This window comes from Gymnogyps californianus, chromosome 14, assembly GCF_018139145.2.
Source record: "Gymnogyps californianus isolate 813 chromosome 14, ASM1813914v2, whole genome shotgun sequence".
Taxonomy (NCBI): Eukaryota; Metazoa; Chordata; class Aves; order Accipitriformes; family Cathartidae; genus Gymnogyps; species Gymnogyps californianus.
In genome coordinates, this window is record NC_059484.1 from 4905356 (window position 1) to 4932540 (window position 27185).

The following is a 27185-nucleotide window of genomic DNA, read 5'->3' on the forward strand; positions in this document are numbered from 1 at the left end:
GTACCTGCGGCTCCTGTTCTCTCCTTTTCTTACTTTCCTTCCTCCCTCCCCCCCTCCTTTCTTTCCTTCTTCTCTTACTTCCTCCCTGCCTTTTATTCCTTCCTTCCTTTCTCTCCTAAGGAGGTGCTGCTCCCCCAGAGCATCTTCCCTTACCACAACCCCACCCCAACAGACACAGACACCTCCAGTTGTTTAGTCCCTTTATTGTCACCCCACAGGGAACAGCTACATCCTCTGCACAGGCTTAATGCCCAGGATGTCGAATCCTTTGGCCATGACGGTGGCAGTGGCTTCGCACAGCAGCAGCCTCCACATGTTCACCTTCACGATCTGGCCTGCAAAACACCAACACAGGAGCTGGAGCAGCTGCTCAGAACAACTAACACCGCCTTCCCCAGGGGAACCCCATCCGCCCACAACCTGGCCCTGGGGCTGGGCACACTGAACTCCTGCTCTGCCCAAGCCAGGCAGACTGACCAGCCCTTGTGTTTCCAGGTGCCTGGCTGCTCACAACTCTCTACTCAACCTTCCTGCTCACAGGCAGACGATGACACAGGCTGTGCCACCCACCTGCAGTCCTTCCACACGGACAACACTTGTTCTGCAGCACCAAGTAGTGTGACAACAGCCTTCCCAGCACAGGGAAACACCCTGCAGATGGCCTGTACCACGGTATGTGACACAGGCACACGCAGCACCCCTAGGCCAACACTCACCACTCTGCCTGTCCTTCTCAACGCAGTAGCAGTTGTCGTAGAACTCGGTGAAGGTGGTGGCCAGCTCATAAAGGTAGTCACAGAGCGTGTGCAATAACAAGTCCTCCAGGATCTTCTGCAGGATCTCAGGGAACCTCAGGATGCACTTGCCCAGCTTCCACTCCTTCTCATGGTCAAGGATAAGCACCTCCTCCCTGGCTGCCTTCCGCAGCATCTGCTCGTCAATATTGGCCAGGCGAGCAATAGCCCTGAAACGATGCAAAGTGGTCAGCCTGCAGTTGGTCACGTGTCTGGCCTGTCTCAGGGCTAGCACAGGCCACCCGCTCATCTCCTCACCTGCCCAGTCCTGGGTTACCAGGCCAGAAGAAAGCAATCAGCCCTGGGAACGCACGGGGAAGCGCTGCCCTCGGAGCGATCCAACAGGGCACTGCAGGGGAATAGGGAGGGATGTGCTCTGGGGACATGCGTTGGCAAGGACAGCTGATGCTGCCAAGCAACCAGGGCTCAGGGTGCCAGGAAAACTGTGTGGGGTATGGCGACATCTGAGGTGAGCAGCTGCTGGAACACAGGCTCACCCCTTTCCAACCACCTAAGTCCTCTAATGGAATTACCAGAAACTCCCACAGCTCCCTCCCTGCTAGCTAAAAGCCCGGGATGCGTGTTGCACAGAAGAACCCTGTTTCAGGTAGCAGAGGACACCTTTTCCAATGACAAATAAAATCTTGCCTATGGTGCATACCAGTGTAGCTGGCTTCTCTTACTAACTACCCCTAACAGCACTGATGCAACTAAGTCACCCCTTTCCCCACATCTCCCTTTGTGATAAAGATGCAGATAGCACCAGAGACCAACTCCAAGCAGCTCCCTGTGCATTCAACCTACCTGATCCGTGTGAAGGCATACAGCAAATAAGCAGCTGTATTTCCTCGGTCATCCAGCATCTTGTCAAAGGAGAATACGTAATCATTTAGTCTGTTGTGGGAGAGATCTGCATATTTAATACATCCAAAAGCAACTGACGTCTGGGCAGCTTTCAGCTCTTCTGCCGTGAGGACCTGTTGCAATTTCAAAACAGATTACAGTCAAGAGGAAGAATGCTACGTTGGCATCACGAACCACAACACGCAGCCTTGGCCACTCAGCACGGCTCAAAAGGAAAGCCCAGGCTGCTGAGGGGATTTTACCCACGTGGTACTCAGTGAAAGGCTCACACCCACCTTTCCACCTTGGGGCACCAGACAACCCCACATCCACCCCCCACTTCTCTTGCAATCAAATGGCACTGCAGCCCTGCCCAGCTTAAGGCTGACTCCCTCTACTTCTGAAGGCCCACAGGACCTCTGTGCCCCATAATGTACTATCTACAGGTTTGACGCTCATACTGCGCTCCTGCTTCTTACAAACTGCATGTACACATAAGAAACACGTGGCCCTCCTACCCTTATAGAGCATTCTGGACAGTCCAAACACTCATAAAACCCCTCTCTGGTGGAACAGTGCCCTGTCAGCATGGCAAAGCACTTTGTGTCTGACTCATATGAGCCCTTGGGAGATTTTCAAGGTTTTTTTCTGGGCTTCCTCGTGTTCCTGTTTAAAAAGGGACCTTTCACTTTCACCCAATGCTGCAAAGCACCAAGGAGCTGCGCTTCCCAATTCCACTGCCTCACACAGTGCTTGGACAGAGTTTGGTCCTTCTGTTCCATTCCACGTCCCACACTGTCCAGTTCTCTCCAGGCCATCAAGATGCAAGACAGACATAAATCTCATTAAGCAAAGGGCTTCCAGCAAACTCAGCTGCAGCCTCTAAGGGCAAGGGTGAAGCCAATGCAGATCCCCAGTCATCCATCACCAGAAGTCACTGCTAGCCCAGCAGGCCAAGGCTGCAACTTTATATTCTGCCACCACCTCCTGCATCTTGGGGGCGGTCACAGCTGTTGCCATCGCACCAGGGAGACCTGATGGTACCTGCAAGGCCAGCTATCCTGCCAGGCCCAGCACTCCTCTCCCATCCTCAAAAAACTCTGCAGTACCAGCCAGAGGCCAGCGTGCTGCCTGCAGCTCACATTTTCTCACTGCTATGTACTCAGGGACGCTCTTCTTTCACCATGAGAGCACCTTGCCCAAACTGCTATCAAATAATGACACTGATTGTGTACACAACCCACGGCATCTCCTGGGTGGTTTGGCAGTGTCCATATTGTCAGCTCACATCCAGAATGCAGAAACCGTAAGCCTGTGAACGAATCTGGGAAGTTTTCAGGAAAGATAAGCAATTTGTCACAACTACCTTGTCCCGTTCCTTGTCTTTCAGCTTGTCCATCGCTCGTTTCAGCCCTTCTTCCAGCAGATCTATAAGACGCACTGTATCCCCTGAACGAGTTTTAAACTTCTTCCTGAAAACACACAGCCAAAATGACCACCTGCATAAGAGGCAAAACACTTCCACGCTCTGCCGAAGGCACCACATGTGCCCAGGCAGATCCAGGACATGCATCAGAACTTCTTGCAGGGATTTCCACTGCTCACACCTTATGGCTTATTAAAAAAGCACATGCCCACAAATTCCTCTGTACTGAAGAAACTGACATCACACAGACAGCTACAAAACTGAGAGAACACCCATAGGGTGGCTGGGAGGGGTGACCAGGAAGGCTCCAACAGTCAGAACTGTCCCAGTTCCAGACATTAGATGGGACACAATACCAGTGCCAGACCCCTGCCCAGCCCAGCAAGTCACCTTTAATTTTGTAACAAACCTACAGCAAAACCACCCAGTCTGCAATGGCACCTGACGGTCAGAGCACATTAGTTTAGCCACACGTTCACAGAGACACAAGAACAACTCTACAGCACAAGGGCCTGGCTTGCAGACCGGGACACAAGAGGTTCTTTTCCCAACTTTCATTTCATCTACCATGAGGCAGGTAGAAAATAATGGACATCATGGCCTTTACCACTGCCATCTCCCAGTATTCACATCAGCTTCCACTGCACTTCCACCAGCCATTTGCAGGGCCCCTCCCCAAATGCCAGGCAGCAGAAGCCAGGCCCAAGAGGCAACCTGACCACAGGACCAGTGACTGTGCGGATCAAGGACCATGACACACAATGAAATGACACAGTTACGAATAACAGCATGGGATGCGCTGCCTTTTTTTTTTGCATGCCACATACATACTTGTCAACAAACAAAAGTAAGTCTTCTGCATTCACTCAAACATCCTCTTTAGAGCACATACAGAGGAAAAACTACATCCAAAGACTTACTTGTCTTCTCCCAGCACCACTCCAAATGCGGCATGGGCCACTCTGGTTACTTTGGGATCGTACCAGCCGATCATCTGTCCAGCTGCAAACACTGTTTGTAAATGCACCGACTGCAAGGAACAAATACCAACAACTGGTACACAACCCACTCCTCCAGGTACAGTTTACATCCCAGCTTTATCTCCTTCACAATGCTGCTTTCACAATGAGACTTCAAATGTTTCTAGCTCCACAGACAAATTCCACTTCAGAAAGTTCAACCTTTCAAAGAGTTTTCCCGGCTTATAGAAGCAGCAACTGGCAAATTCCCATCACTGCTCAGATATGGAGCTGACAACCTCGCATTTCCTCAGGTAAGGAGAGACCCGAGTATAAGCAGTACAAATCTCATTCCAGACTCATCTATTGAGATTTAGGCTTCACCCACCTCCAGTGGTAACTGGGTCTCTCCCTAATCAATCGGTTCTAGGGGCCGCCAGCCACCAAACTAGATTCGCCATTACACCAATAAGGACAAGAGTAAATATACCAACCACACTAAAAACCCTACGGCGTTCTACCTACGTTACTGTTGCATCCATCGTTTAACACACTTTCTGATGATCTGTACCAGCAGTGACAGCAGAGGTTGGCATACTCACCTGGCCGCTATCGACAACATAAATAAGGATATCAGCCTTCTCTTCGCATAGCCTGTGTTTAAGAGCAGCTAAGTCAGACGTGTCGTATGTGTAACCTCCGTCCGATTTCATGATCGTCAACGGGACAGGGAAACCTGGGACAAACACGATCTTCCGGCCATCATCAACCTGGACAAATCCTAGAAAAGCAATGGAAAACATTCTGTGTCATTGCATAGGGAGGTTTGTGGGCCAGCACAGGCAGAAACACTTCCATTCCCAGCTGCTACCAGAAAGAAAAGGCCATGCACTCACCTTATCAAATAATTCACGGCTCAAAATATGAAAAAACCTAAATGAGAACTCCCTCGCCAAACAAGTCACATTCTGTACTGCGCTTCCAGAACTCAAGACTATGCACAATGAAGTGGATCTATACAGATCTGGCCTTACCAGAAAAGACCTAATTGGATTTTAAAACTCCTGTCACTGGCATTCATATCCACCTTTACAGCCACAAAACCAGCATCACAAAGTACGGCATTAAAGGCAACAGAAACTACGGAGGTGCAACGAGAACTTAGCACAAAGTCTTTCAGAGATAAGACTAGTCAGAACACTTCAGATGGTGAGACTCAAGAATTGCCAAATCCAGACAGGAACACATAAAACCAGAGACTTGGTATGCTCCATCTGGCTTCTTGCCAGTCTCAAAGTCAACACGACCTAAAAATGCCACTGTCTTCACAGAGATTTCTCAGACAAAGTTCTCATACAGTCACAACACAAAGACCGGGAACCCTGTCATATATCGCTCCTCGACTATTTACTAAGGATACAATAAATTCCAGTAGTTCATCATGCTATTGCCGACCGATATCACCGACAAACTGCTTTTGGTGTCAGCAAGAAAGATTCAAGCTTTCTGGAATGATACACATAAGAATCAATTCTGCTAATGCTTCTCTGGGAGGAAACACCACAAAAGATCCACTCAGGAAACGTGGCTGAGAAAAAGAGCAAGGGTGGGGAACATGCAACTGCAAAAACATCAGTCCTAAGCCTCACTGAGTAGGAGTGAGGTTACCTCGCTCATCCTGACAGCTGAAAAATTTCTGACTCTGAGACCAAAAGCCTCACCTTTATCTTCAAATTCTTTCACGATGTCTTTCATCATCTCGTGGTAGAACGATTCCCCTCTCTCTATGAGTGTGATGTCCAAGCAGTTGTAGATTTTCTGGAACTCTTGAGGAGGGAAACAGAACAAAATACTTCCATTAAATGCACACAGTGGGAATTAGTGGCATATGTTTACCAATGGGCATAGCAAGTCCCTAAAGACATTTTCCATCTCTTGGTCAAGCCATCAGACTAGGACTCAGACTAGACTCAGGACACAAAAGATATAGCTGAAAGCCTCCACAGACAGCCCAGTACTTTGGTTGTATTGGCTATTTTCTTTAAGCTTCTCATAGCAGTGCAGCAGTGATTTTTAAAAGAAAACTAGAGGATGGACTCAGACACAAAGGTGAGGAAAGCCACACTGTTCTACTGCTGAGACATGTTTCCAAATCTGGCAAAGTCACCTTTCCGCGACACGTCACAGATCAGTTCCCACGCTTTAATGAAGTCTGGGTTTTTGCTCTGCAGCAGCACCACACATTGGTAGGCACGTTTCTTAAATTCCTCCTCTGTGTCAAACCTCCTCTTGGATTCCTATGGTAAAACACACCACATGAAGAAGCACCGCTTTCTCCCGTGAAACACACTAACATTCATAACAGGCTCTCCAAGCATACTCATCTCAAAAGACAAAGAGGCAGCATGCTTACAAAGTCTTTTGATCGTGCCCCATACAGACAATTCAATACCAGATACTGCAATTCATTACCCAGTGGCAGGTTATTGCAATAATCTATTAACAGTGATTCAATTCTTTTGTTTCTCCAAAACTACACTGCAATTTGTAAAGCTCCTCAATCTGCTTTTCAGATGTTGACATAAACATCACACTTATTTGCTACAAATACCTTGTAAAAAGCTTGGAGATCCCCAATGGGAGGAGAAACAGTTAAGTAATCTGGAAATTTGTCTTGGAGGTGAGCAATGAGCATTCCAAACTGGGTGCCCCAATCTCCTAAATGGTTTAACCTTGAAGCAAACAAAGAGCACAGTAATAATGATTTCTCAAACATATACTTTAAAATACACACATTTAAAAAATATATATTCTAAAAGAAGAAACACACATAATATCAGAAACCAAAAACAAGCGAGTGCCCCCAATTTCACTGCAATGAAGCTGCTGCCCATCTTGATTCCTAACCTGGCTACACTTGCTCAGCTTAGTATCTTACTACACATAAAGGATTATTTGTTATGTGCTTATGAACAAAGACCAATACAGACCAAAGCACAGAGATAGGTATTGCATAATTTAGCCAAACAAGCCCACCACACCCAAAAGTCGACTCTCACCTCAAAACATCATAACCTGCAAATTCAAACAGTCGGCACATACTTTCTCCAATGATAGTAGACCGCAGGTGGCCAACATGCATCTCCTTTGCAATGTTAGGGGATGAAAAATCCACCACCACCTTAGACACAGCACCAAAGGAAAAAATGAATAAAAGGCAGCAGTCATTACCACACCTCGTGTTTAAACTGGGTTTTGTTGGTGGGGGAGGGCAGGGGAGAACAAGGGTCGCCGCTGCTGACCCTCACATCCTTTGCTGCCAACAGCACGCAGCAACAGAGATGGCCCAGCGGGGGACGCTGGAGCAGGCTTCCAGCCTGGGGCTCTGCCGCCCGCCCAGCAGAGGGTCAGGGATCACCCCCAGACCGACCCTGGCACGACACACCCTGCCCGGGGAGCCCTGTCCCTCACCTACCAGAGACCGCACCGGGTACACGCGGCCCACCCCATGGCCCCCAGTCCCTACGTCACATCCCATGTACTCTGCTGTAACAACCAGCTGACGTGGCCATCTGCTCAACAAGGCACTTCAGGGGGGAATTTCAAAGCTACCTGCAGTCCAGCACGTTTCACCTGTATGGGAGCAGGATGCCTGTGCGCTTACTGCCGTACCTTTTTCCTTTTGCCAACAGCTGGTGGTTGAACTCCATTCACCAATAAATTGCTCAGCTGCTTCGACACAAAATCCTTTCTCAAGTGGACATTGATAAAACCTTTAGAGGAGAAAAACCAGCAATGAGCGCTGGGGCTGCAGAAGTGCCTCAAACCACTTTTTGTTTCCTTTGCCCTTGGGTTTCTGTTTTCTCACGTCAAGGACAAGAGCTTGACGTGAAGTTCGCTTGACAAAACAAAATTTTTCAGCAACAGGACAACAAAGCTGTCACTAAAAGACAACTTCTGTTCCCAGACTACAAGAGTCTGTTTCACACCACTATAGCCTTTCCTGCAGGAGTTAGATGCTGCAAGCTAGTCCACTGACATAACTCCTTTTTGTACACTGTCAAAGGTGAATTTATAAAAACATTTTTTAATGAGAAAATAAATAATCTTGCCAGGGTTTGCAGAATGCAAAAACAAATCCTGCTTTCTCTCCTTTTTTTAAATTAATATTCTAACCCATATAGTTTCACCTGGAATAATGCATGCTTGTGGGACAACGCTGTTTTACTTCTGTTTCACAGAGCTAATGAATGAGCTTCTGCCCAAGCACTCAAAGGGCTGTGCCATGTGACTTTTGTGTTTATGCTGAAGCCCTAAGGAATGAGCCCTTGTATTTCTTCCTGGGTCACAGGGAGAGAACAGATACAGCAATTAATAACCTCCATGCTACTCCAGCATGTCACTGCTGAGAGGACAAGGTCTCCTCACCGTGCAAGCAACAGCGAGAAGGGCATATCGATTTTTGCTGTGATTTCATGATTGTGGCCTGATACCCATCACCAATATTCGAAGGGGAAAAGCTGGTCCCTTAAGGATCAGTGGAAAAATTGCTAATTAAAAGGCTCAGGGCTGCACTTGCCAATTCTAATACAGAGATTTTCTGCTGCTGCACAAGTCTGACGGCTACAAAGCTCACCAAGACAGAAGAAGCTAATTCACCCTGTAACTGCAGTTTTAAATCACAAAATAGTTGAATTCAACTCAGCTTCCTGGATCACCATCCAGTATAAAATCGCCTTATCAGCTTTAAAACATACAAAGTGTGTAACATGAAACTATTTTACCAGGACCGGCAATTTCAACCTTCTCAATGCATTCGTTGGCAGGAATATTTTTTGATATTTTCTCAGCGATTTCTCTTGGGCTAACCTTCTGTTCCTTGGTTTTAAGCAGTATCTGAAACACAACAAGAAGACCTAGTAAAATTCAATTCTCCAAAACATTCTACAGAGTGAAACAGAAAGCATAGATACTGCGGCATTGAAAGATCCTCATGATCCTTTAGCTTCATAATGCAGACACACACACAAAGAAAAACATCTCTAGCAAATTTTACAGATTAGATCAGCTCTCTCTACACACCAGAAGTCTAACTAGACCCAACATGTTCACTCTCTTCTGCTAAGGGCAATTAAAGGGTAGTCCCTGTGGCAGAAGACAATCTTCCAGGCTATTTTTCAAAACCTGTTAAGTGGTTTGGAAAATTTTATTTCTCTAAGCTAGTAAAAGGGACAAACTCTTTAAAAATCAACATAGCTGCCACAGTCCTTCACATTGCTTCAAAATCCTGTTCATCAGTCTCACGGGTATCCTCAGCCCTGCCAGCATTCATATTTGAAGTTTTGAACTGTGCCTACAGTAGATGCTGAGTGTGGTTTCAGAGCAAGTCTGCTGATTTATAATTAAAAGCAACCAAAGCAAACTGCCTTCAGTCCTACCTTAGACTCAAACTTAATAAATAAATAAGTGAATAAATAAATAAAATCCAACAACCCAAGCAACCAAAGATAATCCTAACACTGCCCAATTTTCTTTGAAGTGCATCAGAAAAACTGCTGGTAAAGTAGCTCTCCTTTTCCCTCCAGACATAAGTGGCCCACTGTGAGAAACTCAAATAACACGATGCTAGTTCACATACAACGATAGCATCAGAACGGTTTGGGTTGGAAGGGACCTTCAAAGATCACCTAGTCCAACTCTGCAATTTCTCTGTCCATTCCCAAAGCATCTTCTCACATAGCTTTTTGCAAATCTGACAAAAACACCCTTTAGGAGGATTCTGTGAGCTAGCCCAACCCGTACCTTGCAAAACACTACATTCACACTGTAAATTCACACATAAAATTACCACAACTATTTGTTTCTGAGCACATGATTTTCCATTCTTACTGTGATGCATTTGAAAATAATCTATCGCATCAAGGCCACAAAGAGCACGTACCTCTTTGTCAACTCAGAATTTATACTCACTACTGCTTGTATTTGCTAACTTGCAGTCTGCTGCAAAATGTGACTTCTACTTAAGTTTCAGCTTCCTGTTTAACTGCCATATAGTTTATCATAACAGGATCCTTACAAGATGGTAAAGGCTTAGAATGGGCAAGAAAAGCAATCCTCTGTAGCCTTTACTGCTACTCGAAGTGCAAACTACAGGAAAAATAAATGCAAAACAGATTACGGGCATGTTATACCAGATCACAGGCATGTTATCTGAATCATTCCAGAAACAGTCACCGCACTCCTATTACTCTAAGGAGCAAGCAGAGCTCCTGGCTCAAACCCCAGGCATTAACATGCTAACGAGCTCCCAGGAAAACAATATGCATTTGTGAGGGCTGTTTCACCATCGGTGCACTGCAGGCAGAGGAGGTTGCTGCCTGGCACGTACTAGTGCTGCCTGCGAGTCAGGGCACTTCCTGCTCCTCTGGCAGTCGCCGTGACCGGCGTTCCAGCTCTGCGCAGGGAGCAAGGCTCTACGGGGAGACGTGCACCGCAGTCAAGTCCCTAAAACTTAGGCCGACGGAAAGTACATAACCTGCTGCTCTCAGAGGGAAATGACTGCACTGCATCCCCTGGCTCTGCTGTGCTGATACGCTCTGAGCGTGCTGCATGTGTGAGTATTGCCAAGCTCAGGCCTAGCTTATACGGTGTGCCTTTCCAGGGAACAAACTCTATAGCCAAGCCCACTACTAGGAACCCTTATGCACCAATACAGCTGACAATCTGGAACTTGAAACCTTGGCTTGAAGGGGACTGTTCAGACACTGAGTTATGCGAACAACGTCGACACTGCGAAGCCAGGACTGCTTCAGAATCCCAACCGCGACTTAATTGGGGTAAAGCAGCGGTCAAAAAAACGGCAAAGCTCTGAAAGCCCATGTCAGTGCAGTCACCCAGGGTGCTCCTCTGGCTGGAGCCCAGTCGCAATATGCTAACGAGACCACGGGAAGATGACACGTATTTGTGAGGGCTGTTTCCGCCTTGGCACTTCAGACCAAGAGCCTGCTGGCCGGCACGTATCGATGCTGCCTGGGAGTCAAACTCATTGTAGCAGGACAACAGCCATAGCGGCTGCAGATGACAACCTGGGAGAGTAGAATTCCATGTGTGTCGGTGCAATAGATTAATAAAGGTGAACTGACAACAGAACACTTAAAAAAAAAAAAAAAAGTTGAAAAAGTTGCTTCTGTTGAGATTGCAAAATAAAAGATCTGTAATTACAAAGAGTCTACCTATTCACTCAAAGGCATCAATGCATTGAAAGTTTGGGCACTTTAGCACCGAAGCTAAAATGCATTATCCTCTTTCTCCCCCACCTCCTGGTTTTACTTCAGCACAGTCCCAGCTCACTGAGCAACTCCTGAAGTGTCTCTTATTGTGTTTGGGTCCTCTTTGGCCAAATATCTTCCAGAAAGCAGCAATACCATAATTTTCAAAGTAACTGTTGATACTAGCCAGGTTAAAAAAAACCCCACTCCTTCCTCTGCACACACTTAACAGGTGTCCTGTACAGTGGAACCATTCTTACAGTTGCCTGAAAACCTCCAAGATCAGAACATCATAACAAAACTCCCCATATTTCCTGCCTTTTGCTCAGTTAAAAGAAAATATAGATGCCAGCAACCATAGATGTGGGAATGCCCACACAGCCAACCCTCAGCAAATGCTTGGATAACAACAGCCAATAAGATAGGAACACGACCACAAAAAGTGTGCAGAAGAGCGCACTCAAATCCATCTGAAAGAGCATTTGTCACAAAACTGAAAATGCTTCAAGGAACACAACAACAATCAGCCAAATTCAGCTGTAACCAGGGAATTAACAAGAGACTTTTGAAACAAAGGAGTCGGCTAGAGCAGTAAGAAGGACAGTGCCTGAGCAGTAGTCTACACCTGGTTGGATGCTGTGAGAAGGTGCTTCACACGCACCACAGCCCCTGCGCAGGCCCGACAATAACCCACAGCAGTAGGTGCCGCGAGTGGCCCGTGCCCGAGCTCGCCGAGGGCAGTTCAGGATGCAGCACGCAGGGACCTGGGCCCCACCCGGGCGCAGAGGGGAGCACCTAGGCCCCTTCTCACTGCCGTGTGTGTTAGTGGGCAGTAGGAAGCTGCAGCACCCACACCAACAGGAGATGTGTGCAACGAGGGGAAACCGCGCTCCCAGAGACAGGGCACGTGTTTGTAACCCACCTGCCCTGTGAGAAGGGGGTGTGTGTGCACATAACTGTGTGCAAATGTGTGTGGGGACATTATACTTTCCTGGCATTACAGAAGAGTATTTAGAAATTTGTAGGTGTTTATCAACATTTTGTAAGTGTCCAGAATTGTGATTTATTGTTTTGCTGATATTAGTTCCAAACTACCAGCTCACTGTTGGCAGTTAATTGCACATCATTAGTAAATCAATGCAGCACTCAAATCCTGATTTGATTTAGATCCCACAAACTGAGCGGTTTTTCTGCGTGATACACATTTAACAATCTCATACCAGTCATCTAAACAGAGGTTTAAAGGTCTACTCTGTGAAGGCCAATAGTTCCCTAAAATGCCGTTAGATACTCACTAAATTCTCAGCCCAGAGGCCTACAACAAGCCTGAAACAAGTCCAATATTGCAACTCTCACTGTGCTGTCTATCACTTCGCTTCCAACAGACAACACCTCTATTTTTAATTCTCTTTGTAAGATCGTTCAGATTTACCTGCGTTATGCCCATGGCGCTGTTACACTGGTAATCCCCAAATTTGGGCTGCTGACTTGGCGTCACCACTAGTGGAGGGTTTTCTAAATCTGGGTAGGCAGCCTGAATAGCAGCTCCAAAGATCTCCTGAAGACAGCTGTTGATATTAATCATGCTTTTTGCTGTTTTACTTCTTTCCTCCTGAAGGCTCTGAAAAAACAAAATCCAGAAGGCTAATTCACAACATCTGAGGAGCCGTTACATCCCACTTTTTTCCTTGGCTGCCCGGCAAAGCATGGCTGACAGATTTGGCTGACATCTCTAGGCACAGGAGCAAGCAACATACACAACATAAAAATCACGTGATTCAAGAGCTGCTTCTCCCTTTGAACCTCCCAGCACAAACACTTCCCCTGAATGCAGGGCTGCATTACTTCTCACACCTTTGTCAGTGATCCTGGTGGAGACCTCAGCTGGGCTGCCTGTTACATGACTAGCCAAGACTTGACAGTATGGGCTTATTAACCTACCGACTTTTTTCATAAAGTAGGTTTCTGTTTAAGGAACCAAGAAATATCTGATGTGCCACCAACAATTAAGGCATCAGAATGCAAAGTGAGCACGCTGTCACACATCACTAGCTGTAACAAACTGACATCACTTATTTAGCTTGTCTTAATGAGAACAAAAAACATATGCTACAGCATTAATTCTTTATTTCCTTACCTTTCGAAGGAAATTTAACCGATACTTAAGTTTTGCGTTTTCGTCTCGCAACCCTTCCAAACTTGGGGAGACTCCCAAACATCCAAAGTTCTTCAGACGCTCAATTTCTGCAGTTAACAACTTGATCTCGTTTTCCTGAAAAGCAAATTAAATTGTCACACAGCAATTCTTGGAGTGGGGGGACAGAAAGTGAGGAGCTGCAAGATCTCAGATACAGTTCTAGTTTTGCCTCATAAAGGTAACAGCAATGACATGTAAATTGAATAATTCCAAACAACTAATGTTTAAAGGTGGTTTCTATTTGTGTCAAAAACGGGGATTCTGAAACATTCTTAAAAAAAGTCAGTGAGATAATAATCTCACTAATATCAAGACAGAAGTGCAAGAAAGACAATAGGTTGTGCTACAAAACATATTCCCAAAATAAGCACCTTCTCCAGCTTTTTTAATCTAACAAAGATGTCAAATGATTTGACTCAAAATTCCCTAAAGCTCCTTCAGCCTGTTTCACCATCTCATAGGCCACAGTTTCTCTTCCAGAGGGTGAAAACCACAATCACTCACACAACCCCAGCAAGCTCAAATACCAACTGGAGACAGAAACGCCAAGTAGTACAGCGTGCTGCTTCATAGGGGAATTCATAGGGCCATTTCTGCAGCCTGCACTCGCTTCCACCCTGCCACACAACCTTTCCTTCCCTACCTCCAGCGTGGCTTCTCCCTTAAAACTGACATAAGGCATTCAGGAGCAATCAGGAATTTCAGGTGGACCTCTGTGCTCCAAATAAACAAAGTTCTCCACGCTTCCCCATGCCCCTCCAGACTTCACAGCCAGGGACAGAAGCAAATGCTTCAACAGGCAGTCTTAGCCCAACGGCTGGAAGCTGCTGCAAGGAGCAGTAATCCTCCTCACCCCACCCCCTAAAGAAACCAAATATCTGAAACTGCATCTCGGTTGTCCATCTCTTGCCCCCCCCATAACAGGCTTTGTGCTCATCAGCCACAAATCTGGCTCACAAATAGAAGTCTGGAGGCTACTGAAAATTTAAGCGACTCAAATGCCGCTATGGAGGGAGAGGCAGGTAGAAGAGGCAGTGAGCACTCCCCACCCTGGCTCGCCAGCCCCTCATCTCACTCATTCCGGCTCTCCTCTACCAGAACTCCCACAGCAGGAGGCAGCTCAGGCCATTATTGTCGTCAAGTAGGCCACCAAGCTCATTTACTTTGTTGCTCTTGAAACAATCAGAATATTTAATTAAGGAAAAAAATTGGGCCATCAAATCTTCTAGTCTTATATGTCCACCTGAACAACAGCTCCCACAAATGCCACTATAACTAACTGCAGATGCTCAAAAAACCTAAGCTGAGCCAAAACAATCTTAAGATTGGCCTACTTGTGGACCAAGCTGAAAATCAGTACTTTTGAGGTCATTCTTCGTTTGCGCTTCAGCTTCCAGCACACTTCGTTTACAGCCTCAAGGTCTCCTCTGCTACAGGAGAACAGGATGCTTCCTGCAGGTTCAGATGTGAAGAAACAGGACTTTGAGAAAAAAAACCTTTATCAAAAACTCTGGTTTGGCATTTAGCCAACTAAAATCATTGAACAGCACAGCTGTATCTCAAAAATAACTCACTTCAAATAGTCCATTGCAGCTTTTCCTTTTGCAGCCTATTACTTCTTTTTTTAACCCAAGGCAGACCCCCCCCCCCCAATCAGACTGTTTTTCTCTCACATACATATACATACCTTCCCCCATATAACCAACAGAAAATATATATTTTTTTTATTTTTGACTTTTCTTACTTGCCTGACCTGGCAGCATTTCATATAACTTACAGACCCATTTGAAAAATTTTCAGACTGAACTTCAAGTTTAAAATAGCGCAAGAGAGATTTCATTGCATTGTTTTACAGTTGTTTCACTGTAAGTTTAAGTAAGCATCACTGCTACAAACTGACTTAAAGGAATGTCGGAGCAGTGACATGCGTAATTCATCTGCCCCAACCCCAGAATGTGCTTTAATAAAAGCACAAAGATATCTTCTACTCTTAATATCACATTATCTGTAAATTCTGTGTCCTCCCAGTATTACCTTCTCTCTAGCAAAGTCACCAGCTTCAGGTCAGGTTAGCAAGACCTTTAGGAGAGTTTTGCATTAAGGACAAACATTGTCCAAATCCAGAAATTTGCATTCTGCTTTTGAAATTCAAATCACTACATATCCAAGCAAACAAGCAGCTCACACGTATTCCTCCTGCATTAAAAGACTCCCCAAAGCTATAGCCAACCGAGATATTTCAGTACCATTGGCAAACTTTTCAGAACAGAAATTCAATTTGGATTTTCCTCCATAATCACAAATGCCTCTGGCCACCCAAGTTAAGACTCGCAGGAGGTGAGATGACCAGTATCTTACTGGAGCTTCTTTCCATATTGTTAGACTCCAAGAGGATGAGGAAGAGGTTTATCCATGTGCACGGCCAGAACCCAGAACAAGAGTTCTCAGGAATCACCGACCCCTGGGGCAGACATTTGGCCCAAACGGCTTTTCCCACACAAATGCAGGGTGACAATTAATATCCTAATCACTTGGATTTGGCCAGGAGGTAAAAAACTCTAAAACAATGCCACAGTTCAGTAAGTCATCTACTTCTTTCCCATGACTGCACCAAAACAGCAAATTCACAGCACAGACACCTGCAGATCAGAGGCATTCAGGCTGGCCCCATTTCAGATTTGACCAAGCCCAACGTGTCAGCCTAGACTGTCACATTTTCCTATCATGTTTTGTGCTCCTCTTCTTCAGAAAGTTTCAGTAGCAGTCCTTATGTTACTTGAGTGTGAACTGCAAGCAAAAGGTTTCACCACAGTGGCCTACCTGCCTACCCCAATATTGCTGCTGCCATTTAAGTCTCCCTTTTTGTGCTCGTCAACAGCTAATATAGATGACGAAATGAACTCTTCATTCAAAACCACCTAGCAGAAAAGCCTGAACTCGGGAATGATTACACCGAGTTCCCAAAGCGATGGGGTTAAGATCACAACAGCTGGGCTGGGACAGCCGCACGGCTGAGTACAGCTAACGGCTCCAAAACTGGCAACAAGGGCACCCCAGTTCATGGGCCAGTCAGGAGGGGAACGCTACTCACGACCCTCCTCTCTGGTGACCAGCAACAGGACACGAGGAAATGGAATGAAGCTGTGTCGGGGGAGGTTCAGATTAGACATCAAGAAAAGGCTCTTCACTGAGAGGGTAGTCAGTCGCTGGAACAGGCTCCCCAGGGAAGTGGTCACGGCACCAAGCCTGTCAGAGTTCAAGGAGCATCTGGACGACGCTCTTAGTCATATGGTTTAGGTAGTCCTGTGAGGAGCAGGGAGTTGGACTCGATGATCCTACGGGTCCTGTTGCCAAGCTCACCTGGAAGAAGGTCTTTAGATAGTCGCATGTTATAAATGCCCCTTATCACAGCAACCTGTGATAAAGCTAATTCTCTAGCAAATCACCTATGAATGCTAGATGTTATTAAAGGGATATTATAAATTCTACATTCTTTCTGAAAAACAAACTACTGCATTGAACTACAGATAGTCCTTGTAACTCCTCCCTCACAGTACCATCCAAGTGAGGAAGGGAGACAATGCCAATACACCTCTGATCTACAAAACATGCAACTGAGAAAAGGAAGGAAAAAGCCGCTGTTCAGGACATGAAGTGTCACCCCCTGGATTACTCTACCTGCACAGCCCTGGACATATCACAACTTGTCAGTAAAGGGTCATACCTGATGACCACCTCATGAGAAGCAGCAGGAATTACATGAGGCCATGCTGACATCTCCAAGGGCTCTTTGGTCAGCTGAGTACTAGAAATCTTCTCCTGTGAATACAAAAAACCTATAGCTTTCTCAATAGGATCAAAATCATCCTTACGTTTTCCCTTAGCACATAAAAATGTCTTCCAAAGACCCCACTACATTAACACGAAACTTGCATAAGCTTCTGTCTCTGGGCTTTAATGTGATAGTGCTTTTCTCCATCACATTTAAAAAAAAAAAAAAAAAGAAAAGAAAATATCCTGAGAAAGCATGGCAACGGGGTCACAGCATCTCTCTTCCTTCCCCTCCTTCTTGCCTCCTGCACAGTTTTCTCTCTGCTACTACTCCACCAAGCCTTTGCTGAGCTGCCTCAGTGCTGTAACTCAGCACACTCTTCGCTCTTTATTGGGTTATTTTCCCCAAAAGCTAATGATTCCTGCTGGCCAGCTCACCACAGGCTCCAGGGTGTGCTGGAGCTGGCACCAGGGAGCACGTGGCTGGGAGTGAGGTGACGGGTAGATTCAGGCTCAGTAATTCCACACGGCCTCCTTCAGCCTCCTGGAGTTAAAGAGCTGAACACTGTCCCTCTTGCTTTGCTTCAGAGTGACTGGACTTTGTTGACAGACTAAAGACCAGATAGCAATGGCGGCAAAGGGAGAACCACCTTGCCAGAACACCCGAGGTGCCCTTTCTCTCCTAGAAGCTACAAAGGCGAAACACAAAAACAAAGGCAAAAAGAAGTTGCAGAGATTCAACAGCCAGATTTATTATCTCAGTATTTTATGGCAGTACCTATCATATGCTTGACTTGTGAATAGAAGACATACTGAAAAACTGCTTAAGAACACATGCGTATGGTACGCAAAAAACCACAAGCCAAATGTCCAGAATCTCTCAGTCACGTGCTCTTGGGGCAATATATGAGATGTTAACCTGTAGGATTCAAGGTTTTCCTGAAGCTGCCTCTGTACTCTACTGTCAATATCAATCGTTGACTAGGATAGACCCGGCAGTCCAATTTATTTTTATTATTATAGTCACTGAAAAGGGAAAGGGTTGTCACCATCTTTTTTCCAACCCAAAGCACCTTATGGTTGCAATAATTCTCTGTGAGAAAGCCAGGACTGCTGTTAGCATACCTGCCCTCCAACAGGTCCTCTGAAAGCACTTCCCTGGCTGCTCTGGCCTCCCAGGACCCACCGGACCCGGTGCTGCCTCTCCCGAGGGCAGGGACACCCTCCTGCCCATCGCCTCACCTGGCAGCAGGGCGATCCTTCCACAGCTACCACAGCGAGCAGCCAGCTAAAGTCACAGCACAAAGAACTAGGGCGGTAACACACAAACCCGTGTTCGACAGCTTCCTGATGCTTTTTTTTTTTGCAAGTTTTTTGCAGAACTTCATCTTGAACCCTCACCCTCGCTGAACAGCGCTATGAGCTGAACCACACGCCCTGGCCTCATGACACAGGGTCTCAGGCACGAGAGAGCGCTTTCACTCTACTTTTTGTCTCAAGAGAAACGAAACAGGCTGAGGAAGGTGCCTCAGCCCCTGCCTGCTCTCTGCCCTTCCGTCCAAGACCAGCCTTCCGCCTCCCCTGCAACCCCCGAGCGCACGGCGGGCCCCCCCCGCTCTGCCCAGAGACTCGCCTCGGGCTCCCGGTACTGCTGAGGCTTCTCGGCGGCGGTGCCCTGGGGAGCCGCCCCCGGCCGCGCGGGGCGGCGCTCGCCTGCCCGGCGGGCTCGCCCGCCACCTGCGCCCCCCAGAACGCCCCGGGACCTTCGACGCCTTCCCCGACGGAGGCCTCCGGGACGTGCCGCCAGGCCCCGCTCTGTCCCCGGCCGGGGCGGCCCGCACGGAGCCGGTGCCGCCAGGGAGCCGGCGGGGCAGGGGCCGATGCCGGGGTGGCCCGGGCCGATGCCGGGCCGGCCCCGGCCGTGCCGCGCCGCGCCTCCCCGCCCCGGCCCGCACCTGCCGCGCCAGCCGAGCTGCGGTCTGCGCCACGCGCGCCTCCATCCTCGAGCGGCCGGAAGCGGAAGTGGCTTTAGCGGAAGCGGAACGCGCCGGGGGGTGGAGGGGGAGAGGCTCGAGCGCGGCGACAGCGCCCCCGGGCGGCGGGGAGGGCCCGGGCAGCGTCCTGCGTCTGACGTGACCCGCGCGGCCGGGCGGGAATGGCGGGCGGTGTGCGGGTCCGGCGGCGGCGGCCGGGCAGGGGGGAGCTGGCGGAGCTGGCCGCCTCCCTGGGACTCGGAAATCCTTCTTTATGAAGCGCTGAGGTGGTGTAGCTGTGCCGGTGCTCCCAGCTGCTGCCTTTTAAAGTCCAAGCGAATTAGAAGAAGTAGTTTTACACTTCATTACAGCTTTTCAGAGGGGAAAGGCTCACCCAAACCAGCCCCACCAAACCTCCGGGTTCAGCTGTGACCGACCAGCACTTTCAAAGGTAAAACATTTATGAGAAACTTCCAGGCCCCAGTGGGAGGGTGAAAAATGGACAGCTAACGTTTACGACCTGCTCTCCTTCCCGCAGCCGAGGGCCGGCTCCCCGAGGGCTGCCCCGGCCTCCTTAGAGCACTTGGGCTCCCAGTCCGTAGAGGCCCAAAGCACCGCAACCACCACCATTAGTAGGGGCACAGTGCGCTCCTGGGAAAAGGCAGTAAATGGACAGAGGCAGGGAAGAAAAACAACAAATACTGTCAGTTGCAGTGTCTCATGTGACACAGCGATTGCAAGTCTTCAGGGGATGGTGGTGAGGAATGTTCCCTGTGAGAGCCATGAGCACAGCAAGGAGAAGCTTGGCGCAAAGATGCTGGGGCTGGGGTTAGCAATACGTCTTACTCAACTATGTGCAAAAATCACATTTTTCTGTAACAAACCAGGGAGCAGGTGAGTTACATCTCTAGCACCTTCAGTAAAACCTATATTTAGAACAAAAGGGAAAATCCCAGGAGCACCCAAGTTACTCCAGAGTACGTGATCCACCACCTACCTCAAAAATATGCCTGGTCTGAAGGACTTACAGAGCAAGACACATTAAAAGCTATATACTTCCAGCTAGTGACAGAAAAAAAAAAAAAAAATTTAGGTGGCAGTTGATGAGAAGATTCACACAAGACAGAAAGGAAGAAGGCAGGTTGGTCCAGAAAGGTCACTTTATTGGAAAAACCTAAAATGGACTTAAAACCTGCAGCCCTCCTCCCACAGCAGTGGTTTCAATGGGCTCCCCAAGTTACCTTAACAGACCCATTACAGACATGAGCTGCAGTACAAATGTTAAAAGTGCAAGTATTCTGAACTTCACACCCACTTTTATGACCTGGCAGGAAACACAAATGCTTCACAGCTCACAGAGAATTCGTTCACAGCACTTGGCAGTCAAAACTGGCTCCCCGCATTCCCCACAGGGTACAAAATACATCACTCGGAGGAGAGTCCGATGCAGAACATCATAGTAGGTAGGGGTGAGGTTCCTTCAAATTTATTTTATTGCAGTAAAACCTCTAAAAGGTAGAGCTGTACAAAAAGTCTAAACAGCATTATTTAAGAATAACAGCACCTTACGCTGCATTTGTTCTTATTTAAAATTCTATTTCCCAAAAATACATTCCTAAATATACAAACTATACAATCTTGTCACTTTAATGCTGGTTTCTGTGATGATATAACTTTAACCTAAAAATCTTCAAAACATCCACGTACTGACAAAAGCTCTAATATACAAATGCCTTGGTACCTTCATAATACCACATAAATAACTTCAAAACCCAAACTGCATTTGTAGAATTGTCCGGAAAGCAAATACTTTATGGTGATCACACATCGTCCGCAGAGAGCGTTGGAATGTTTATCCTCGGCCGTGTGAAAAATGCCATTTTCTCTCTAAAAAAAGATGATCAGTTGTTAATGCAACAGAAGTCTTGCCAGAAATGTCCATCATCCACAGTAAAATTTATCCCACCAGCTGTCACCACAAGAAGCAGCAGCACGTCCTCTCGCAACCTACACCTCTTATTTACATATCAGACATGAGGCATCCTTACAGTTAAACTCACAACACTGACCTTATCAAAAAGCCATTTCAGAAAGGCTCAGGTTTTTGGCTTTCTAGGCATGTTACTTAGGGAAGCAAAGGGCTGCTTCTGTATGAAAGAAAGGGTTTGTGAATTTGTTGCCAGGTGGGGAATGATTTGGAGTACTGTCGGTTGCTTTGAGGTCACGTGCAGTGCTGCAGCTAGTTTCCCCAACTCTCAGACCTTATACTTCAATATAAAAATACAGAAGTTTTTGTTTAAGCAGAACAGTTAACTACTTTTACAAAGATTAGCTTTCCTCATCAGCATCTTCATCATCCACAGAAAAATCACAGCAGCAGTCAATTTCTCCTCCCCTTTACCAGTGACCTGTAATTACCTGAATGACTGTACTTCCAGAGGCTCCTTCCGACTCTGCCCTCGCAGCCTGTGGACATCCTTGGCAGCAGCTCTCATCATTTTATCAGCCTTGAGCTCACACTTGTGTTCTGTTTTTTCCACCTAAACAAATAATGGAAGAGAGTTGTTTGTGCTTCCAGGAGAAATCATTTTATCCCAACTAATCTCCAAATACAGCAGTATTTCAGCTGCAGGTCTAAGGGTTTGGAAGCTGCTGACTCTGGAAATCACGAGCCACAGAAGCTAGACTGAAGGCTTGTCAGCTAACCATTGCAATGGAGAGAGCTTTTTCTAAGGTCTTTTTCCAGCCCTTTGGTAAGAATTATGCATGCTATCTGCACCTTCTTTGTATCTTCTCGATACATTTTTTAAGCCAGCAGATCAGCTCACACAAGAACGTGGCAACCCGTGTTCCAGCTGTACCCCAAAGAGCACCTTGTACCAACTCACTCCTACATCTGGTGCCATCATAACTTAGTTTCTGCCTGGTATCAGCAGAGGTGCCCCGATAAATCACGGAAGTTGAGAAACAGCCCTGTACACGAGGGAGAGTATGATGTAGACAGAGTAAGGTAAGTGCTAACCATAACACACCTCACCTACTACAGACTGGAAGGCTGCACTTGACAAAACAGGTGGCATTTGTGACTTCTCGTATTTGCACTGGTGCTAAGGCACGAAATCTCTGTGCTGGTAAATGCACGGGTTTGGGACTAAGAGAACTCTACAGGAAGTTAAAGAGGGGACAAACTCCAGCAAAGAACAAAAAGTCCAGCATCTAAGGGATGAAGGTAATCAGCTATGGAATAATACTTTTTTTTTAAAAAACAAAACCAAACAAACCCAACATGACAGAACGCTGCCCACCTTGCTTATCACCTACCCAGGCTTATTCAGACACTTCTGAAGCTTTACCTACCTTATCTGTAAATACATTCCTTTTGAAGCTAATGATTTCTATTTAAACCCTCTCCAGAAAAGTGATAATGCAATGAAAGACAACTTTCATAAAAGCAAACAAAATTGTTTAATGAACTGTTTGTTGAAATTCTTGGTAATTAGTTCTGTCTCCTTTCCATCCCTGCCCTGCAGTCCACCCTTCATAAGCAGAAAGATAGATACTATTAAGCTCTTAAAGCCAGAAAGTCTGCTGTCATCACTTCATATGCAAAAAGATCCTATTCTAAAGCCAAGTGTCATCCATGCACAAGTTTTATGCAGCCATTATTTCTCTTAGAAGAAGCAAGAGACATAACTGCTATCTTCCTAACCCTCGTATCTGTGGGAAAGCAGGCACAGACTCTGCAGTTTGTAAATACCACACCTGGGAATAGCCAGACACTCAAGGACTGCCGCGTCCATTATCAATCGCTTGATAGAGCCCTAAGTGGAAGACACGAGTGACTGTACTGCTAAGGCTTCATTTCCTGATTGCCCAAAGTCCCCTGTTTCTCAAATCACGTTTCTCAAACATGTTGAATGAAATCCAAAGGCAGGTATTACTCACTCGTTTTTCCACTAGCCTCAGCAGCAGTCGAAATCTCTCATCATCCTTCACCCACTGCGGCAACTCTTTTTCACCCTGACTTTGAGCTTGTTCCAACTGTTCCTTCAGTTCCCTCAGCACTGAGATCTCCTGAACCAGCCGATCGTGCCAGGTTTTCGAAGCTTGCAGGTCCAGCTCCAGGTCTAGTGAAGTGCGGATTAGGCGCTCTGTACCGAAGGACTTGATTGAAGGCTAGAAAAGAAGGGGTGTATGAACACAATGATGAGAACTGTCCCAGCCAGTCCCCCATGAAGGGCCAAATACATCATGAGACCCATTTTTCCAACACTTCTCTTGGCACAAAGCATCTCTATTGAGCCCGCTTTCCAATCCGTCTCAAGACAGAAAGCACAAACTCAAGCAAGTCTTATTGATAAGCCTTTTGATTTTGGTGTTTCCACTAAATTTCTTCCTTGGTAGCTTCTCCAAATCAAACAAGTCTTGCTTGCACACCTTGCTCCTAAGTTTAATGTCTCATCTTCAGATGAATCCACAATGCAGCAGAAAAGCCTGTGTTTGTTTTTTTCCAGTAACATACCATGTTGCCTTCTGCTAGTTTCAAACACAGGCTGCCTCAAGAAAACCATCTCCTTAGGAGCTCAGCATCAGTATCCTGGGGGAATTTCAGCAATTGCCATCACAACGGGCACAGGGGTTCACTGTGTGCCACAGAATCACTACAACAGGGTCACCTGAGCATCTGAGACATCATTCTCCTCACCCTCTTCCCCAGCTCCTCACACATTTATTGTAAGTACTTAAGAATCTCGCAACAATAAACACAGCAAAACTGTTCGTGCTACTTCTGCACTGACAAGATGGAAAATACCAGGAACCATCTTCCTAAATTGATTGTTCTAAATTAGTTCCAACTTAAACATTCCTGTCATATTCTGATATATCAAAGAAAAGTAGCCTTGAGAGACGTCTCACACACTAAGAAAAGGTTGTGAATGAAAGCACGTGGCAACTGATTTATGTTTGCAAATTCTTCCTTTAAAACAGTTTTCCGGTTTTTGCAAGTGTCTATGCTAGAGAAAAAAAAAAAGTGGTGATGTTTTACCCTTTTCACTCTGACACTTCGTCTCTCCATTGCATTTCGAACGAAGGGGGGCTTTTTGGATAACGTTGAACTGTCACTATCACTGCGATTCAGCTGAAAATGAAAGTGAAAACCACATATTTTTCATGAAAGAAATACAAGCAGTGCATACACGCGTTATTAGCAAGATCAGAGGGTTCTGTAAGAGATTATAAGCAGTGATGTAAGGAGATGAACTTTTGTGAAAGGCTACAGTGGACAGCTGCCACCCCAATCTGAGTGCACAACATGCAATCCATTTGGCACGGCCAGATCCTGCCACAAGCCTTGAACTCTGTCCCTTTTTGGGAATAGACTGCATGGAAAGAGAGACACTAAGTTTGGGTATAATATGGGACTCTACCCCACTGCTCTTCTCCTGTGCAAGTAACTAGGCTGGGCAAAACAGCCTAGAAAAATAAGCTCTAAGTAATAAAAAAAATAAATTACTCTTTTCTAGCATCTGTAAAACATGGGACTATTTTATTAGAGATTTCTCTTTTCTCCAATCACCTGTATTTTAAGCTGGTGGTGCAAGAGGTAGGTTTACCTGTAAGCTATCCCCCTGGGTTTTTCAACTTAAGAGTTGTCATGTTACACACATACAGCCTGCCTTCTTTTGTGATTGTCTCTAGATCCTTAAAAAGAGCTCAGCTCCAGTAGGGTTTAATTCCCTTCTCATGTTCCTTCTCAAAGTTGGCGGCGGGGGGGGAACAGGCATGTGGGATCTGCGTGTGCTGGGACACAGTACCTCTACCACCCAAGCACGGGCCACTGCTGCAAATTAAATAAGGTTTGTTTCTAAGGAAGCATCTGCTTCTGAATCGGAGAAAACCTGCACATCAAATCCGGCTCAGCTGTATTAAGAGCATGCCCACTTAGGACAGGTCATGCGTGATAAAACGCAGTGCTTGCTTGTTTGCCAATTCAATTTAAAAGACAAGTTATTTATAGTTTAGGCTGACCCTCAATCCAGGAAATAATTGTGAACAAACATTTCAAAGCAGTGGAAGTGACATCCTGACCCAGTACGTGGCCTCTTCAGTAACCTTCAGACAAAGCACACTGGAGACTTTCAAGCTTCCACAATTTTTTTGCTGACGTTATCAGGTACTTACCTTTCCATTTCTATCAAGCTCTCATGTTCACCTCATCTAAAGTCAGGTGGACACAGCTAACTCAGTTCAAGTTAGCACAGAACAGTCTTAAAGCAGCAGGAAAGGGTTTGATATGCAGCTCATTCATCACTGTCTTAACAGCAACCCTTCCAGATTAGTTTGGGCATCTCAACATGCTGCATGTACCACAAACATATGTGCATATACATACTTCTTCAATTTGTGCTTAAAACTATTAGTTCCAAGGAAAGATACTGTCTAGGAGGTGAGGACAGAGCAACTTCTGAAGTCAAAGGGGGAGAGAAGAAAGCAGTGTCAGGTCTCTGTGAAAAATTCAGACTAAGTGAACATTGATATCATGCATTCATTAATGAAAAGCAGCATTTATAACCTCAGGATTGCATTTTCCTTACCCGACACACATACTGACTTTGTGGTCCTGGTGAAAATGTTTTTGAGCGGATGATGGTGCTACCTCTGACGAACTGAGTTTGGGGTGGATTTGCCGCTCTTTTGTCTTTCGGACGAACTACGGTAGAAGACTGTGCAAGGCTCTCTGTGTTTGTCTCTTTATCCACCTGAAAGACAGATACTGCAGTATAAATGCCAGCTTGCCATCTCACCGATGACATACACCCAGGGCTGTCTGACAGCCACCTGTGATACGTCTCCGCTTTCATTCCCAGAGGCATCGCATTCAAAAACAGATATTCTTTAGCCCTTTTCATGCAGGGTGTCCTGACACTTCACTCTTTGAACTCAGCAGCTGCTACATTAACTGTATCGCTCCCTAAGGGCTCCACATCCATTGATCGCTGTACAACACAATTGATTCCAACAAGCTTTGCCTGTTGATCCAGTACCTCAATGTGACCTGGCAATCTCACACAGAACAGAGGTATGATTTTAAAGACCATTCCCTTACTTGTTGTGCATCTGCAGCAAAGATCCAAATCGCTGTATGTACATGCACAGAGAGCATGTGTACAGCACACGTTTGTTAGACTACAACTACGTTCAGAATTAAACAAGGTCAGAGCTGCTGTCACATTAATGAAAACAGTTTTCATGAGCAGCAAAAAGAAGGCATGAAACGATGCTGTATTAACTGTGGGACAAAATGGTCATGTAGAGTTATTTAAAAAGATTTCAGGTACATAAACATTTAAACAGCAATGATGAACTTTCAAGTAACCGCTGTAGCCTCGCTCAGCTCAACAGCAACCCAGTCAGCTGAGCAATGGGAAGCTTAACTCGTCTTTCTGTTCAAATGGCCCTTGAATTTACCTTCGCTGCTATTTCCATGTGCAGCTGGGAATTTAGACTTTCTTCTGTTTCCCACAGCGATTTTCCAGCACAGAATTCTTCCTCCTCCTCTGCTTCATTTTCACTGATCTCGTCCTGTTCTTCCTGATCAGGAACCTCCTCATCTTGCCTGTTAAGAACAGCTTTGTTATTGCACTGGCCTATTGTGGACAATACTCTGGTGACGCAGCAGCAGGAGTTACCTCCTGCAAGCTGCTGGACAGAAGCATGTCCCCAAGGCAGCCAGTTGTACCTGGCAGGTCCTGTAGCCACTGAGATGACACAAACACAGGCTTATAAGGGAATAATTGAAACTGGAGTGAAGCTGCGCCAGAAGGCAACCATTACAGCCAAAAATGTCATACTGATCTTGCTTCAAAAGCAGCAAGCTGAGGGTTCAGCCATGTGGTCTGAGCTTAAGGTGAGTGCATCTTAAGGGGAGCTCTCAGGATGCCATTGATCTTAG

General features: G+C 46.3%; 2 protein-coding genes across 3 annotated transcripts in view; both read right to left on the minus strand.

Moving 5' to 3' along the window:
- Positions 1–193: 193 nt before the first annotated feature.
- RARS1 (arginyl-tRNA synthetase 1) lies at positions 194–19258 on the minus strand. Its single transcript, XM_050905130.1, has 15 exons — positions 19214–19258; positions 13428–13562; positions 12723–12911; positions 8807–8918; positions 7695–7795; positions 7082–7203; positions 6634–6754; positions 6190–6319; positions 5744–5848; positions 4625–4803; positions 3984–4093; positions 3004–3109; positions 1599–1771; positions 717–964; positions 194–335 (listed from the first exon to the last, which is right to left on the minus strand). Exons 1-15 carry the CDS (start codon positions 19256–19258, stop codon positions 226–228), a joined length of 1986 nt encoding a protein of 661 aa, XP_050761087.1. The 3' UTR covers positions 194–225.
- A 1121-nt stretch (positions 19259–20379) lies between these two features.
- Positions 20380–27185, minus strand: part of WWC1 (WW and C2 domain containing 1) — a 73978-nt gene continuing 67172 nt past the window's right edge. For both annotated transcript variants that reach the window (XM_050905138.1, XM_050905137.1), the window contains 6 exons: positions 26702–26849; positions 25828–25992; positions 24279–24371; positions 23177–23407; positions 21650–21771; positions 20380–21118 (listed from right to left, as the gene is read on the minus strand). In XM_050905138.1, coding sequence (XP_050761095.1) covers positions 21052–21118; positions 21650–21771; positions 23177–23407; positions 24279–24371; positions 25828–25992; positions 26702–26849 — 826 coding nt within the window. In that variant the 3' untranslated portion in view covers positions 20380–21051. The remainder of the gene's footprint in view (positions 21119–21649; positions 21772–23176; positions 23408–24278; positions 24372–25827; positions 25993–26701; positions 26850–27185) is intronic.

Bases quoted from the DNA above. Each gene is read 5' to 3' on its own strand.
- RARS1 (XM_050905130.1), bottom strand. From the start codon at position 19,258: ATGGAGGCGCGCGTGGCGCAGACCGCAGCTCGGCTGGCGCGGCAG. The intron at 4,804-5,743 runs GTGAGGCTTTTG...TTGCTTTTCTAG, and splicing joins GAAAGAATTTGAAGATAAAG to GATTTGTCCAGGTTGATGAT. The intron at 4,094-4,624 runs GTGAGTATGCCA...TGTTCCTTGCAG, and splicing joins ATGTTGTCGATAGCGGCCAG to TCGGTGCATTTACAAACAGT.